This window comes from Pagrus major, chromosome 9 (genome assembly GCF_040436345.1).
Source record: "Pagrus major chromosome 9, Pma_NU_1.0".
Lineage (NCBI taxonomy): Eukaryota > Metazoa > Chordata > Actinopteri > Spariformes > Sparidae > Pagrus > Pagrus major.
This window is the reverse complement of record NC_133223.1, coordinates 25,759,321-25,775,602: the sequence shown is the minus strand read 5'-3', so window position 1 is coordinate 25,775,602 and position 16,282 is coordinate 25,759,321. Positions and strand designations below refer to the sequence as shown.

At 42.2% G+C, this 16,282-nt stretch overlaps 1 protein-coding gene across 4 annotated transcripts in view; it reads right to left on the bottom strand.

Moving 5' to 3' along the window:
• myo1b (myosin IB) overlaps nt 1–16,282 on the bottom strand; it is a 69,039-nt gene that overhangs the window by 22,250 nt on the left and 30,507 nt on the right. For all 4 annotated transcript variants that reach the window (XM_073473570.1, XM_073473571.1, XM_073473572.1 and 1 more), the window contains exons 4-13: nt 16,084–16,178; nt 12,981–13,085; nt 10,969–11,015; nt 8,598–8,661; nt 6,349–6,447; nt 4,489–4,592; nt 2,983–3,130; nt 2,204–2,322; nt 1,587–1,673; nt 555–620 (exon numbers count right to left, since the gene is read on the bottom strand). In XM_073473570.1, the coding sequence (XP_073329671.1) occupies nt 555–620; nt 1,587–1,673; nt 2,204–2,322; nt 2,983–3,130; nt 4,489–4,592; nt 6,349–6,447; nt 8,598–8,661; nt 10,969–11,015; nt 12,981–13,085; nt 16,084–16,178 (934 nt within the window). The remainder of the gene's footprint in view (nt 1–554; nt 621–1,586; nt 1,674–2,203; nt 2,323–2,982; nt 3,131–4,488; nt 4,593–6,348; nt 6,448–8,597; nt 8,662–10,968; nt 11,016–12,980; nt 13,086–16,083; nt 16,179–16,282) is intronic.

The window sequence follows — 16,282 nt, the reverse complement described above, 5'->3', positions numbered from 1 at the left end:
GTATCAGGCAACAAGGCAAGGGCATTTATTTACACTCCATTTAGTCTATACAGCGCACTCAAATTGTGTCTCACATGTGTTTGCATGCACACTTATCTACATGCGTATAGATGCCCCAATGGCTGGTCCCTGTGTGATTAACATGACGGTAAAAACATCACACATATCTAAGCTGGGCTATTTACTGTTGCAGAGGTATCATATACATTCTGTTTACTGTGTAATATGTTTGACAGATAAGCCATAACATGTATATAATGTGTTGATAATGTGCATTTGTGGCCATTTCTCTGCTGTGAAATGCAGATTTTCATATTGAAATCACATTGGCACCAAAAATAATTTCACCCCGGGGAGCAATAAAGCTGAACTAATCTGATGTGATTCAGCGTTTGGTAACTGTTGATAAGCTCCTCGCAGGTACCAAAACATGCACGCAAACAGCCCCGGGGCAAAATCCTTTTAAATGTAATAAAATGTTTGGTTGGTCGGATTGTGTCCTTGCGGCTTATCAAGCAAGAAATGCCTGTGTTTTGATTGACCATTTGTCTTACCTCAAATATCTCAAACCCATAGATGTCCAGCACGCCCATGACCTTGTGGCGAGTTTTAGCCTGTGCCTGCAGGGAGAGAATATTGTCAATATTAGAAAAACACTATGATTGTGGTGTACAGCCAGTCTGGAGATAGAATAATTGATTAAAGTGGCTACAATGAACTTTCACTTTCTGGCTATTTTTTTCAAAACACAGCTGTTTGCAGCATGCATGGTAATGAGGTACTGTATCTTTTTATGGCTATTGAAGATTAATAACTGTAATATGATGAGGGTGAAACAAAGTAAACTTTGTCTTAGTGCCGTACCACCAGACTACAGAGCAGCTTCTTTCCTCAGGCGGTGAGAGGAAACTCCACCATAAAAAATACTTTTAATTTAATCTGACCCGGTGACGGGCACTAAAGGAGACAATTTAGGCTTTTTAGATCAACAGAAGCTCCTCTCTCCCACAGAAAACACTGCCCCTGAAATGCCTCGTCAGTAATCTCTCCTTTAACTTCGTGACCTCACACTACATAACCATGTCACACATTTGCATAATTTATTCCTAGGGGCTTATTTGGCACGCGAGAGTTGATTCAGCACACAGCTTGACACAGCTGCTCTGTTGTTGTTAGCATTGCTGGCTCAGGCATGTGTGAGTGGACCAATAAGAGAAGAATGGGTATCTGGGAGGGCTGGCCTTCAAGAGACAGGAGCTAAAACATATGGAGGGAGAATACAGTGTCGCTGTACTGGACATATGAGAAAACTGATGTGTTTTTTAGCACTAAAGCATGTAAACCTATTTAAGTAGAAGCCAAAATAAAATTATAGACCAGAAATTGAGCATAATACGTCTCCTTTAAAAGTAACTATAAGCACTATATGGAAAAAGCTAATCTCGCTGATCATCTTGTCTGCTCATGCAGGTCATATATACAGGCATCAGTATTGAATTGTGACTGTTTGAAAACCACTTTAAAGCTCCTTTAAGTACATTTAAATCAACTGACATAAAATAGAATATATTCTTCACATTACTTACTTTAATGCTTTCGTTGATCCTGGTAACTAGCCAGCTAAACAGACGACTGTAGAGATTTTTGGCAAGAGCGTCTCGGGCATAGTAGGCCTGTAAATAAACACACATTACTGGAGCATTAATTCATTTTTATTATATCTCTGCATACTCATAATATGCTTGATAAAAATCCTAAACACTAACATTTGGGAAAAGAAAAACAACCTTCACCGAGGACACCACCAACACGTTTAATTCTCTGAACCACTTCTCATTTTGGACACAGAGGGGCCCATGTTTGCAGCATCAATGCTAGATGAACAGTGTGAGTGAACTCACTAACCCCTAAGATATGACCTACATTCGAATTACCAGGAGGAATACGGCTTATCTATAATGGAGAGGTTTTCATGTAGCATTGAGATGGATGAGAGTCGGCAGCCAGAGGAGCAAGTCAGGGGGAAGAAATGGCCCTTTATCTTCTTATGCACTGTGTGTGTGTGTGTGTGTGTGTGTGTGTGTGTGTGTGTGTGTGTGTGTGTGTGTGTGAGTGAGAGAGAGAGAACGTCAACACAAGTAGGACAGACATGCATTGGTTTAACTGGTGCGAGACAGATTAAGACAGTAACCCTCCCTCTGACCTGGGCCACATTCAGGGTCGTGGACACTTTCTCCAGCTTAGCCTCCACTGTGCGGTAGCTGAACGCTCTTTCCAGCACTGACTGTTCGATCCCCAGCAGCTCACACATCTCCTTCAAATCTGCAACCACAGACATAAAGACAGTGACAATAAACAACCGGATTCTGCAACGAAAAGGAAATAATTCTGACTTTGTTATCATTATTCTTATCTTGTCGTCAAAGCTGAACATGAAGCCTGTAGATCAATTAAATGGCGATGATAAAGATGTTAACCTTTTTCGTTTTTAAGAATTAGATCACCACCTGTACGGCTCCGATGCTACAGTAATCACACAGCAAGGTGTGTGCACTTTCTCTGGAAAAGTGTCACTAAGATGGATCACGGAATGAAATATGCAAATGAAATATTTGCCTAAAGAGGACAGCTGTGGGAGTGATAACACAAACAGCTTTTGTTACGCAAATCATAAAAAAACAAACATGCATTTGGTGAGGGTGACTGTAGAGGAGGTCACAGCAGCCAATAGGAGGCAGTGGCTCAACATCACATTGATATGTAAGATTTTTATGTAAAAATATTCGAGAAATTAACAGAATAAAAATACAAGGAACAAATGAACAGCTTGAGCTCGTCTGATATTTACCTAATCATGACTCAACGCCCAGATGGCTCAGGTATCAAATACATCATGCTGCCAAATGATTAAAAATCAAGCAGAAATGCTGTATGACAGGATGACAGATATTTTTAATTTTGTTTGTTGGCTGTCGAACTCACCATTCTTGTCTTTGATGCGACTCTCGTCGCCGCCGTTGGAGCGCGAATCTGGCTTGAACTCAATGTTGCCGAGCTTCAGCACAGCCGCCACCAGCTCCAGCACCGACTGCACCTCGTCCTCCATGAAGCCCACGATCTGCATGGCATTCTGGGAGGGCGGGGAAGCAAATTTATTTCGAAACATAGACACAGGGTTGCACAGTGCACCAGTTCAGTTGTTGTCATGATAACGAAGTTGGAGAATGAGGCTACACATTCGAAAAGGGCAGAGCTGCACTGATCAATAAGCCGACCAGATCACAGAGTCCTTTAACCTTGAACTCCAGAGGACAATCTCTTTGGACTGAGGTCTCTATATTGAGGGAATCTAGGCTGTGCATTTGATTACATAATAGATAATGCTGCCAAGAAGATAGGAGACAAACAAAAAACACATAAAAACATCTCAACCTGCCAATAAAAAACTGAATTTTGTTACAAAAACCCACATCTTCATGCTTGTTGTTTGCTGTGATACTGAAACACCTTCATATTTGTTCAAATTAAACGTAGAACAATAAATAATCCACATTTCTACATGTTAAACTGAACATTTAACTACATGTTTAAAGGAAGAAAGTGTGGCCTCTTCTGGCTATGTAACAGACAAGGCCACGTGGGGGGGACTCATTGTTTAGAGGGAATGTCCTCTTGTGTTTCCGGTGGTGAAATGCAGCTGTGTGGGGAATACTGTATGTGAGGGGTGATGTGAAGCAGGATGTGTAATACAAGGAAATAAGTAAAATAGGATGTGACAGAGCAGACTGCAGAGGCGTATACAGTAGCTGAGTAGAGCACGCTGGAGCAGGACTGATAACAATAGAGTGCAGCAGAAATAGTCTCTTATACTGTAGACATAACATCATGTGGAGGATAAGAAGCAGTGGGCTGTATATGCAGACAAGAACCTGCATGTATGTGCACAAACTTATTTTAATAAAAAGGAAGAATCTGGTTTTCTCCAACAGTTGAACCACTGTGCTGCACGTGCAGTCTCCCACGTTTAATCCAGTAGTTAGTTCACGTTCAAGTTCAGGTTCAGTTCAAAGTTCAGCTGATTTCACAACAGGAGGGAGGGAGTCTGGTGTGTAGTGTTTTCACAATCGGAAAAGACTGACTTTTATAATCCACACTCGGTTGGTTTTGTTATGTCGAGGAGATAAGGAGAAATCAGACGGCCTCTACCCTCTGTACAGGATTTAGATTAACTCAGCATGATGCAACAAAGAAAAGTCGTTGCTGATCGCCACTGGAGTGTGGCGGTGTTTTTGATTGAGTGTGCGTTCTTGTTGGTCTGGTTTTTGTGAGAATCCATTTGTGTTTCAGAAAACTATAAACTTTTTTTTAGAAAAGAGAGACCATTTCTACCAGACCCCAGGCACTGTTTGGGGTTATTCTTAAAATATCAGCAGGGATTACTCCTAAATTCAAATTATTCAGACAAATAAATGAGCGTGTGCTACTCACTCTGACTGTCCTGAAGTTGGCCGCATCATCCAGCCCATTGACCGCAGCAGAGTCCAGGCTCAGGTAGTTGTACTTGCTGAAGTCCCGATCCAGCTTCAGCTTCTCTGTGACACACAAATCATGCGGCTGCTGTTTTAAACTACATTTGTTTAAAGCAGCTCGGCTTCAGGCAATTTAAGACTTATTTACATTCAATTTAACTTGCACAACTCACAGCTGGAAAGTGCCTGATAAAAAAAAGCTACACAATCACAAAACTACACAATCTTGGGATGACGGTTATAAGCTGCATTCTTAAAGAAATCAAGATAACATACAGATAGGGGGCACCATCAACAGAGTAACCATTAACTGCTGCTAACTATAGGTATTGATCAAGTTATTTGATTGTTTGAAAATAAAGATTCTTACATAATGCACCTTTAAAGGATAAGTTCACCCAAAAATGCAAAATTCAATCATTATCTACTTCTACCTCAAGCCGATGGAAAGTCGGGGAAGTTTTGTAGCCAACAAAAGCTTCACAGCAAAGAAGCGTTGAAGCATCTTTGCTAAACAACTGTAGTATATGGGGACTCATTTTAAAATGTAAATAAAAACACAGAGAATAACAGTTCTGTACAACTCGTCCGGCATAATCCAAGTCTCTGGATGCCCTGAGATCCAAAATTGATTTTAAAAAAGACCCCTTTAAGTCGAAAATCTCCACTGTAGCAACCAAGCTAAAAGCATTAGCGTGCAACCCATGTGCATTAGCTCATTTGTGCATCAAAGATGTAAATAAAGCCTTTCAAATCAATTTATGTGGGCTTCTGGAGACTTCGATTACACCGGATGAGTCCCCATCTACTTCAGTCGTTACACAATGCTGTTTTGCCGTGAAGCTCCAGAAACGTTTTGTGTGCTCAGAAACTTCACTTGATCTTTCCTCGTCATAATGATGGGTTGATAATGACTGAATTTTCATTTTTGGTGGGAACTTATCCTTTAATACAAAATGATCCAACCTTCAGGCCATTGTCAGTCCAAACACCATTTCTACACGCAGTTAAAGCTCCGACTGCTGTGAACATTATTCGGGAAGATCAAATGGCTCTCTTAAAAGCCCCCCTATCTAGTAGCAAAGAAATCTATTCCTCTCGTGGGTGCATGTGTCAGATTTCATTAGCGGCTGCATTAGCTACAGCTGAATCTAGCCCCTCTGATGTATGTGCTCTGGAGTCAATGACCATTACATTGTTCTGCTGTGTTCAGGACATAAAACAATGCCCTCTGTCCACAGAAAAGCAAATAGAGGGAACAGGTTTCACGGCTCGTCTTTGTTCTCTGCGCTGTTTGTTAGGCAGGAAGTTTGGGTCATTAATGCTTCAGCCATGTGTTCCTGCAGCTGCGATCCGGCCTGAAAACATTTATGTAAGATCTTTACATAAGGAATGGCATGTTGGTGCTTCGAGATGACAGTTAAGATGAGGTAAATGATAACATGACATTCAAAACCCTGAAATAAAGGAACCACAAACTCCATGCTCGTGTCAACCACAGCAGTCTGGTGTAGGACACCTAAATCAAAACAACAGCAGCGGCGAGTAAAGACAACTCGGTAGCTACTGTGACGTTTGATTTATCACTTCCTGTGAGCAGAGATGTGTATATTTCAGGCAAACAGGCTAAATATATATAAACAACCACGGTTTGTGGTTTGGGCTGATAAGAAGGTTGGATTTCAGGTCAAATAACAGTTTCTCTCAGCTCCGAGAGCCCCTTTAATCTTCAAGTTAAGTCTGTCCCTTATCCATGCAATTTAAAAACAAAACAGTGATTCTTCCACTTGGCTCCATTTTTTGTTTTTCTACAACTTACTGAGTGTGTCATCGGAGGCTCCGGACAAGAGCTGATAAAAGACGTGGAAGTTCCTCTCTCCTCGTGGCTGTTTCACCACGCGTGACTTCTCCAGCAGATCTAAAAGCGTAAAGGATGACAAAGGGAAACAATGACATATGATGACAAAAAGTAATTTCCGAACAATAGTCCTCACAGGAGATGTGTCTGTGGTGACTCACTGAGGTGTCCTTGAGTGGTAAATACTGGCCTGACCTCCTTCAGTAAGGAAGCCTGATATCTTTATGGAGCTCAGAGGGTTTCCTGGTATAATCAACTGTACATTTCTAAGTTTCCAAGGTAACCGTGCCAGTGTTGGTAGTTATTTGTGTCCTGACTACAAGAAGTGTACAAGGAAGAAACTGCACAAGGGTAGCAAACGTCAGCCCTTTTGCTTCTGGGCTACCAACCAAGTGCAACAGTACCTGATTAAAAGGGGACCCATCATCTGCTCACCACATTAGACTGAGTATGATTTAATTAAAGACCAACTGCAGAGCTGAGCATCTGAGGCTGCTTGAGATCCTTTTCAGTGGCCAATCTGGCTGGATAATAGCACTCAATTCATCTGTTCAGAAAGCATCTTATTTTAAGAGACTTCAAGATATATAATATGACATTTCTGCATTTCAGACGTCAAAAAATTACTAGACCTATGCTATGTTCAAACCCATTCAAGGTAAAAGTATGTTTCATTTGGTCGTCTGTTGTATGATGAGAACTGGATACAGAGCCAGAGGCCCCGTTTCTCCCCACGATAGCTGCTCAGTGATGTATTGAGCGACGTTCGAAGTCCCGGGATAAAAATCGCCTGGATCTTCCATGTAACTTCCAAATAGTGCGGCAGCAGAAATGGCACACTGTGTGTTTAAGGGTTTACATTTCACTGAAGTGGACATCCCTAAAAAGAACTGCTCCTGGCGTTGTCAGTTGTCTGACTTCACAAAGTCTGACTCACCAGTCTGTGGGTGCTGAGAGGACAGAAGTGCCACTTTGCGCTGTATCTGTGGACACTCTCCAAGCACATAACTAGAGAGCCCTACATAGAGATCTGGGGGCTGTCAGAGTCAGCGGTGGATCAGGCTGAATGGTAAGCTGTTGCACCCACTGCCCACAGTCACATAAGTAGGAGCCAGGACATCAATAATAGAAGGACTCCGAGCTGTGCTCAAAGACACAGAGGTATTTAATATTTCTAAAATGTTTGGTCTCATTTCTTTTTACCTTTGCGCAGAGTCTCTCATTTTTCTCATCCTGAGGGGACTGAAGTGACCTTTCCCGTCGTCTCCAGCCAACAGTTCAGTCATCTTTTATTGCTTTTTAGAGCCACGGCTTCCCATTTTGTGCAGAACGGCGTGCTGAAGGGCATTTATTATATGCTCCGTTCACAGTATGTTCCTCTCCCAGAGATAAGCAAACACACATTAAAGCGGGGGAACAATATCCTGTTATGTTTTGACAAAAGGCTTCGGCTGTTTGGCTGCCAAAAACTTGCTACCACTCTATCATTACCAAAGCTACCGCTTTTCAAAAATTACAGCTATTTAATCTTTGTTGAAGGAAGCTCTGAGGGCTCGAAGGATGTATAATCAGGGGACAATAATGAACTGAGAGGTGAGGAAAAAAATCCGTCCAGTCTTTCCCCACAAGAACATCCTAAACCATCCGTCTAGCCAGCCCTCCAGCTATGTCTGAAGCAGTCACATGTCGAGGCTCTTCTTCACAGACATTCCCTTGTGTCGGACTAACTCGGGCCAATAGACAGAGGTTCATTTGTGCCTTTGGCCATCAGCTTCTCTCTTTGTTTCTGTGACCTCTGGCGGAGAAGTCAGCGCAGACAAAACAATGTGAAAAGAGGCAAGAAAAAACCAAAACAGAGGAGGAAAGAAGCTGTGTCAGTCAGAGTCAGCGTTTTGTTCAGGCTGCGAATGAAACTGGTTTAAATTAAGCATCCATCAATTTTTTTAAGCCTATAATGAAAAGCGCAACTGCACCTCAACTACTTGAACATTTGAATGGGCTCTTAAACTGCACTTGAAGATGAACAGCAGATGCTTGTACGCCTCATTCAAGTTTTATGTGTTGCTAGGAAAGGACACAGTAAGTGTCAGGTTGATGAGGACGAGAAGAGGACAGCAATTGGACTAATATGATTCAGATTAAAGAAATATGATATTATACAGATTTTGTTTTTTTTATTTTAAGGGCATTTTCATTTTAGTAGTACTCACAGTTGCTGATGACTCCACCCAGAGGATCTCCTTTGAAATCAAACTCAATGTCCATGTACTTTCCCTGTGGATCAGAGCGCACAGTACAGGTGAATGGTTAAAAGCAAGGCTCAGACATAAAATAAAAACTTTTGCCGTGTTTTTAAGAATAAAATGTGATATAAACCCCTCAAGCTCCTCTGTGAAAGCCTTCAGGATACAGATAGGAATACAACTGGAAGGTTTGGTGTATGTAAATGATGAGGAAGGGGAGATTTCTGGCACATTTTTAAGTGATAGATAATCATGAAAGTTACCCAGGTGATTACTTAAAAAGGTGCAATAGGCCACCTGTTGAATTCAACAAGTAGGGGCAGCATATCACCAGAGAAACTGCTAACTGCTGCTCACTGTATTCTGTATATCCATCTACTGTATGACTGCAGCTACTGTTAGCTTGTTAGCTTAGTTAGCCGTGCAGCTAGCCAGACCACCAGGGGAGTGTTGGTGTTTACACCGCTAGCACAGGAGATTTGGATCACTGGGAGAAGGATTTTCAGGGCTGGGGCTAACTGTTTAACATGCTAACATCAGTATATATCTCTGCAACACAATACACTGACAATACAAGAAGACATGTTATGGAAGCAAAACAGCCCAAAAATCCAGAAAATTGAAAAGTGCATGATAAAATGGTGATTTCATCTGTAGTGTCTCTTCCTAACATACACTGTTAACCGTTGGCTGGGTCCGAAAACAATTCAAGTTACGGAACAGCACCGGTTACCAAACTACTCTAGAAATAACTGGCCTCTGTGGAGGGAAAGCCCCTCCCTCGCCCTGCCAAGTTCCTTCTACTGGACGACTAAAACAAACCATTTCGGTTGTTCTGTCTGAGACTTGGAAGTCAGAACAAAAAGTCCTGTGTGTTTGATTTTTTTTCCCCCCTCACTCTGATGTATTAATAGCAGACATGTCCTCAGTCAGAGCAGGCCAAGCTCTACTGGTGAGTGGGCTCCGGCCAAACTCAATAAGCCTGCTGCACTCAGCAAAGTGAAGTGAAGGTTTGATTCAAAAGGTCTCTGATAAACTGATGGAGCTCTGATGAACTGGTTTCTAGTGGGGAGGACAGAGGGTCCTCCACTTGAGGTTTATGCAAGGGGTACCTAAATATAAACAGATCAGGGGGCATAATCCTTTATAATACTCATTTATAATACAACCGCAGGTCAAAGCACTTATGTGTTTGTGTACCAATATACGAGCCTGATTTCAAAACATGTTGGGACAATGTGGTTCCTTTCACTTTGTGTGTTGCGGGTATCAACATGATATCTTTACTTTTACTCAAGTATGACTTTTGGGTACTTTTTACAACACTGCTGAAAGTTCTTCAGATAAACCAACTCACTTTTTGAAGAATTTACAGCTAAAATAACATTCATATTGGAAATTCACATGAGCACAAGCAGTAGTAAGATAGGGTTGATCTGATGTAACATCATGTCATAAGGAGAGGAAACTAAAGCAGGCTGCTGCTGCTGGATCATCCCTGGCATTACAGTTTCAGAAAGTGTGAAAATGCCCTCTTGGGAAAACAAAACACACCCTGTATTCTTATCATACTTCCACTACCTGGGAATAACAGGTTTTCTGCCTTTGTGTCTGTCTATGAATCATTCTTATGATGCCATCTCTGATTACTCCAGCTTCCTCATTTTTGAAATCACAGAGAGTGGCACAGTTAACCAAAAGATCATAACCATACAAGAGTTTTCTCCCTCTTTGGGCACAGAAAAACTGACAGGTCAGTGTTCTTGGCCTGGCACTGGCATTTGGCCACGCTTTGACTTGATGTACAGCAGTGCAGGTCAAAGGTCTTGTCCTGAATGCCGTATTGAAAGAGCATTTACAAAGGCCACTTAACATGTGCAAGTGTAATATATCAAGCGTGCAAGGCCGACTGTAACAGAGGCAGAGCGTGGGCTGGTGTAAAGTATATAATATACACACTTGCACTTGTGGTTGCATAGAATCACTGACTTGAGAAGCGAGGAACAAAGCTACTGTAAGGTCGCAGAACCTACTCCAAGTTCAATATAGTTCAAGGGTTTAAGAGCCAGACTGACACAAGCACATGAATGAAACTCACCGTGTGAAGAAATTTAAAGAAATACAGAGAAGGTGACAGATGTAGGGAGTTAAGAAACACTTGGGGTTTATTTTGAAGGAAGAACACAGATGAAAGTGTGGGATTATGTGCTAGCTTGAATGAAGTCTGAAGGAAAACATCCAAGCTTTGCATAATGTTTCGCCAATGAGTCCTCATTAGAGAAGCAATCATCTAATTAAACAACACTAGTTGTTTATCAGCTCTGGAGAGGATACTTACAAATCTGGAGGAGTTGTCGTTCCTCACTGTTTTGGCATTTCCAAAGGCTGAAAAAGGAGGAAAATCATAATGGGACAAGATGAAACCATCGCAAACTGATGCACGATTTATGATAAGCCATCAAAGAGAAAGTTAGAGCTTGTTTACAAATATTCCAAACATTATTAACAATCCTTAACACTGCGCCTCACTCCAGCGAGCTGTCAATCATCTAAGATCTGGACATCAAAGCCATTTGTACTGATGAAGCCCCATAATTCTGTATGGATTAAGCAAAGCACCAGGGCTTTCCAAGCTTAGGGAGGACTGAACCTTTCTGTCTCACTCGTTCAAGTCAAAGAGCTTCAGTATGTGCCAGCGCTCATAAACAAACAGTGACAAACATGACATTTGAACACACTTGTTGTGCGTGAGCAAGTTAAATGCACTACATAGCCCCGTTTTATGTGCACACAGAGCAGTATCTTTCAATCCGGAGCCCTCTCAATTCGCTTCTAACCACACTTCTACATTAAAATGCTATTAATGTGTCATGCATCGCGGCGCTATTAGCATAAGTGCTCGATCGCTGATAACAGCTGATTAAAGTGTGTTTAAGTCTACCGTTAAGAACGGAAAAGAAATTGAGGGTGACAACGGAGCCAATAAAGACTGAGAGAATCAGCGAGAGGAAGCGTCACACAGACAAACTGTGAGTAGCACGATAACTGTGCTCTGCTCTGCTCTCCCTCTCTTTCCGTTTTTTTTTTAGCAATTAGACAGGCAGGGGCTAAACTCTTGCAGATGTGCAGGGCTCCTGCAGCAACTCAACCCAGGCATACAGCTTCATCATTCATGGGCATTTCCTGTCCACTGCCCCCAATTAAAATACAGCTGTTCCTGTGCCAGCGCTGAGCTGTGGGAATGAGACTGTATGTTTGTAGGTGTGTGTGTGTGTGTGTGTGTTATAGTAAGGAGGAAATGCAGTAAAAAGAGGGTGTTAAACCGTATGTATAGGACCCCTCTGCCAATCAGTTTTCTTGTCTGTGACAGTAAAATGTTCATGTTGATGTGTCTATCAGTGTCTACAGGCTAAATCTAAAAGTTATGTTTTGTAGTTGGTGTGTAGAGCTGCTGTGATTGGTCGATCGAAAGAAACCGAATTGCTATTTTCACAATCGATTTATCATTTCAGTCATTCTTTAAGCAAAAATGTATACATTATATTTAGATTAAATGTAAGGATTTCATACTTTTCTATGTCATTTATGATATTAAATGAAACTGTTTGGGTTTTGGACTGTTGGTAGAACAAATGAACCAATTTAAAGACGTCACTTTGAAACTTTTTCCTTCGAGGCCCCCTTCCCTGCTTTTTTAGATGCTTCCCTGCTCCAACACACCTGATTCAAATGATCCGTTGGTCATCGAGCTCTGCTGAAGCCTGATAACGAGTCATTCATTTGATTCAGGTGTATTGGAGCACAACCCAATCGCCCGAATGAATGTTAGCAAAGTACGTTTCTGCAAAACCACATTCGAGATAGAACTTAATGTTTATTTACGTTGCAACTTTATGTTTCTTTAGCTTCAATTCTGTACAAATATCAGTATGGTACATAGCTTAATGACATGTACGTTTGTGGTTTTCAGAAACGTTAACTGCTAACATTTCATCCTGGCAACTGGGCTGTTGAGCAGAGACACATAAAAAATACAGGGCAGGGGGGCCCAGGTCCAGGATGGAAAAACACTGATAGACTAAATCATTGAAAATGAAACTAATCACTAGATTAATAGATACATAAAAAAACCTAACAAAAACTAACAACAACTAACTAATGCACCATGGTCGGTAGCTGTGAGCTGCACACATATATCATTCATGTCTTCCAAATGTTGGCTGCTTGTCTTGGCTGTGTTTAAGACAGAGCTGTCAACCTCTTGACACAGATTCAGTCTCCGAACGTGAACTTCAGACGAATCAGCCTCCGAAGTGGGACACAGCTTGAGTGTGAATGTCGCTCACTCACCCTCCAGCACGGGATTGGACTGCAGCAGCTGTTCCTTGACCTTATTCACCTCCTGGCCCTTCCCACACACCGCTGCCACATATGACATCACCAGCTTACTGGCCTCTGGAACACACACACAGATAAAAATATTAGGGTGAAGCCTTTAGTGAGACATGACTGAGGAACAAGTGCGACGTGCCCCTAAAATTCCCCTTACCTCATCCCCCCCGACACCCATCAAGACAGGGTGGGGATCATTCATTAGTCTGGGGCACGGGGGCCCATTCTGTTCAGTTAGACGGTGAACATTATTGCATCATGTTATCATCATTCAAATGACTGATTTCACTTGGAGCCAGGAGGATGTACTGAAGAAACACAGCCTACAGAGATGATCCACTTCACGTGTCAGGACCGAAGCCGATCTGACAGACTCAGAGAGAGTGTTGCGAGTGAAATATGTTTTCAGAAGTAATTTTCTGGATGAGAACGTGACACGGGCTCAGAAGGCATCTTGTGCCTGTCTGAAACAAGTGACATGCCTTGTAGGATGTCTGCTGGCATCAGAATCATCTCTCCTGTCCAGCGAGATGACAGTGACCCAGAACTGATGATGTGTGTGATGTGCCAAGGAGGGATAGAAGTGAGCTCGGCAGTGGCTGCTGGGGCAGACTGCCGATGAGCCTGTCAGATAAACAACTCCAGACACCCTCATGCATTAAGCCAAGGTGGAGGATGGTGTACAGATATCAAGAGTCAGTGCTTTGCTGAGTAACAAGGTATGCACTGCTTGATCTTTTTTATCTCTCAGGGTAGCAAAATAAACTTCCTGAGTCATCGCTCTCAGACTACAGGAATATGTTATGTCTCCACCGCACTGTGCTGGCATCTGATAAAAAAAAATAATAAGTTCGTCACAGCCACGGCAAGACGTAGCACAAGAAATCCCCCAACCAGACATGAATGTCAATGACCCATATCTATGGGGTAGGCACGTTTTTGATGGCCTTATTTCACTACGGAGCTTCAGGGGCCGATGAGATTAACAAAATCCAAATTTATCTCCTCGACTTGGCTGAGCAGCTTCTTGGAGTGGGGTTTTTAATATCCATGAGAGGTTGAGGAGACCCAAATAAAGGCTGGCGCATCACGTGAAGCATGATCTGTCAAACTGTGCTGCGATTTTCTATTGCTTCGTTCTGGGTCTGTCATTGGCAATCTTACAAAGTGTGGACTAGGGATGATGATGATGATGATGATGATGATGATGATGATGATGATGATGATGATGATGATGATGATGATGATGATGATGATGATGATGATGATGATGATGATGATGATTGTGAAATTCTAGGCCAATGATGTTTAAAATAACAATTTGGCCTCTTTTGTGCCAGGGAAACAAACAAATCTTCATTTTATAAACATAACTGAGCTGTTGTAAAGTCATTCATCCCTTCAGTACAGCAACTTTGAATCCGATAACGCAAATTTATGAAACAACCTTTAAAGCTGCTGCAAGCGTTGTCAGCGTTTTAGCCATGTTCCTGTCCGTTTTGCAGTTCACAAGCCCCTCCCTCCTCTCTACGTCACCGCACTTGCTCTCCTTTCCTTCTTTCGAGGCAGCTTTCTTTGCCTCGCTCTGTTCTTGAGGCACTCGATGATAAGAACTTCTCAGCACTTCCATGACCATACAAACTGATTGCAGGGATACCACGAGCCAGTAGCTCATGAATGTGCCAGCGCAAAATTGATGCGTCACAACATATAAACACTGGCCACAGCCATCAGTGTAAGCCATCGTATTTACTGATAGGCCGATAGCCGTCACGTCTATCAGCCAACACCGATGTTCAGCAGATATATTGGTGCATCCCTAGTGTTGACGGTGGCTTTTGTTAAAATGGCTGTGCCAAAGTGCGACAGGGAAAGTTATGGTGTGAAATCTGAGCTCCAGCCAGAGATCAATGTCCTAGCAGTTTCAAACAATCAACCATCGATACTGGCAAATGATGGCATCAGTGCAGTAGTTAACGAGTGTATGCTCTATGATAGACTGAAATTTTAATAAGGAGGAGACAGCCATACATACATAAATACAATTACATGAACTACATTAACATTTTTGCCATATGATATCAGGACTTCTGTGATAGTTAACGCTGACATAAATCATTTTTTCCAATACTGCCCACCTCTTTATTACAGCCACGTGGACAGATGTAATTGGAACCAAATGGACATTTGTAATGACGAATCACTCCCACACTTAAAGTCTGCTGAGCACATGAAATAGCAGCGTGGTAGATGACAGTTTGGGGATTTGAAGCAGACAGTGAGAACTCCACCACAATTAAGTGTAAGCTGCAGTGCAGTGCAATAACTAGCTTTTGGAGAGAGTCAAGATGTCTGTGTCTTTACTGTACAGGAAGATATTTTATGAAGTGAAATAAGACTTATTTCTCACAGTTTGTGCTCTGCCAACTCAATATGACCTTTACCTGCGACACAGCGCTGCCAACAGAGACCAGGAAATTCCATTCCTCTTGGGTTTCTGTGAGGTATGTGACTCTGCACCGGGACATGAGTTTTTAAAGTTTCTTAACTGGCGAGTGTGGAAGTTGCATGCAGAGTGTCAGCACACTGGTAGGTACTGTCATGTAGCGACATGATGCTCTCAAAGAACTGGCATCAAAAAAACGATAGAGCTGATCTAAATCTCCACTGTGGCTTCGAACATAACAATCCTTATCTTACGGCAGCCTTTAGATATACGTTTTGACTACGCTTCAGACAAACTTTTGTTCCGGCGCTCCACATAAGAATGCCTGATGACACATTTTAACTCTGCAGGGATTTCTTGGCTATCTACAGGGTAATTTTTTACTCTTCTTGATTTTTTTTCTTGTTGGCTTCTGATAAATGAAGGACTTTTCATGTTGGCACTGGCAAGAGATGCATTACTGATATCCATAGCCTTAAGGCGTGTGTTTATGCCAAGGACATCTGTGGTATGAATAGCCGGGTGATCATCGTGAGTCAAATTTCCCCGGGTATAAACAAGAGTTGAACAACAGTTGAACAACAGTTGAACAACAGTTAGCGTTTAGCCACATACCGGTTTTCCCAGCCCCGCTCTCCCCTGTGATGAGGATGCACTGGTCCTTGTCCTGGTCCCTCAGTGAACGGTAGGCCTCATCTGCCAAAGCGTAGCTGGAAGACAGAAAGCACAAAGTCATAAGCCTTCATATTACAAGCACATGGCCCCAAGCTTACACATTATTCTTATTTTCCAGGATGTTTTTGGAGTTGATGTA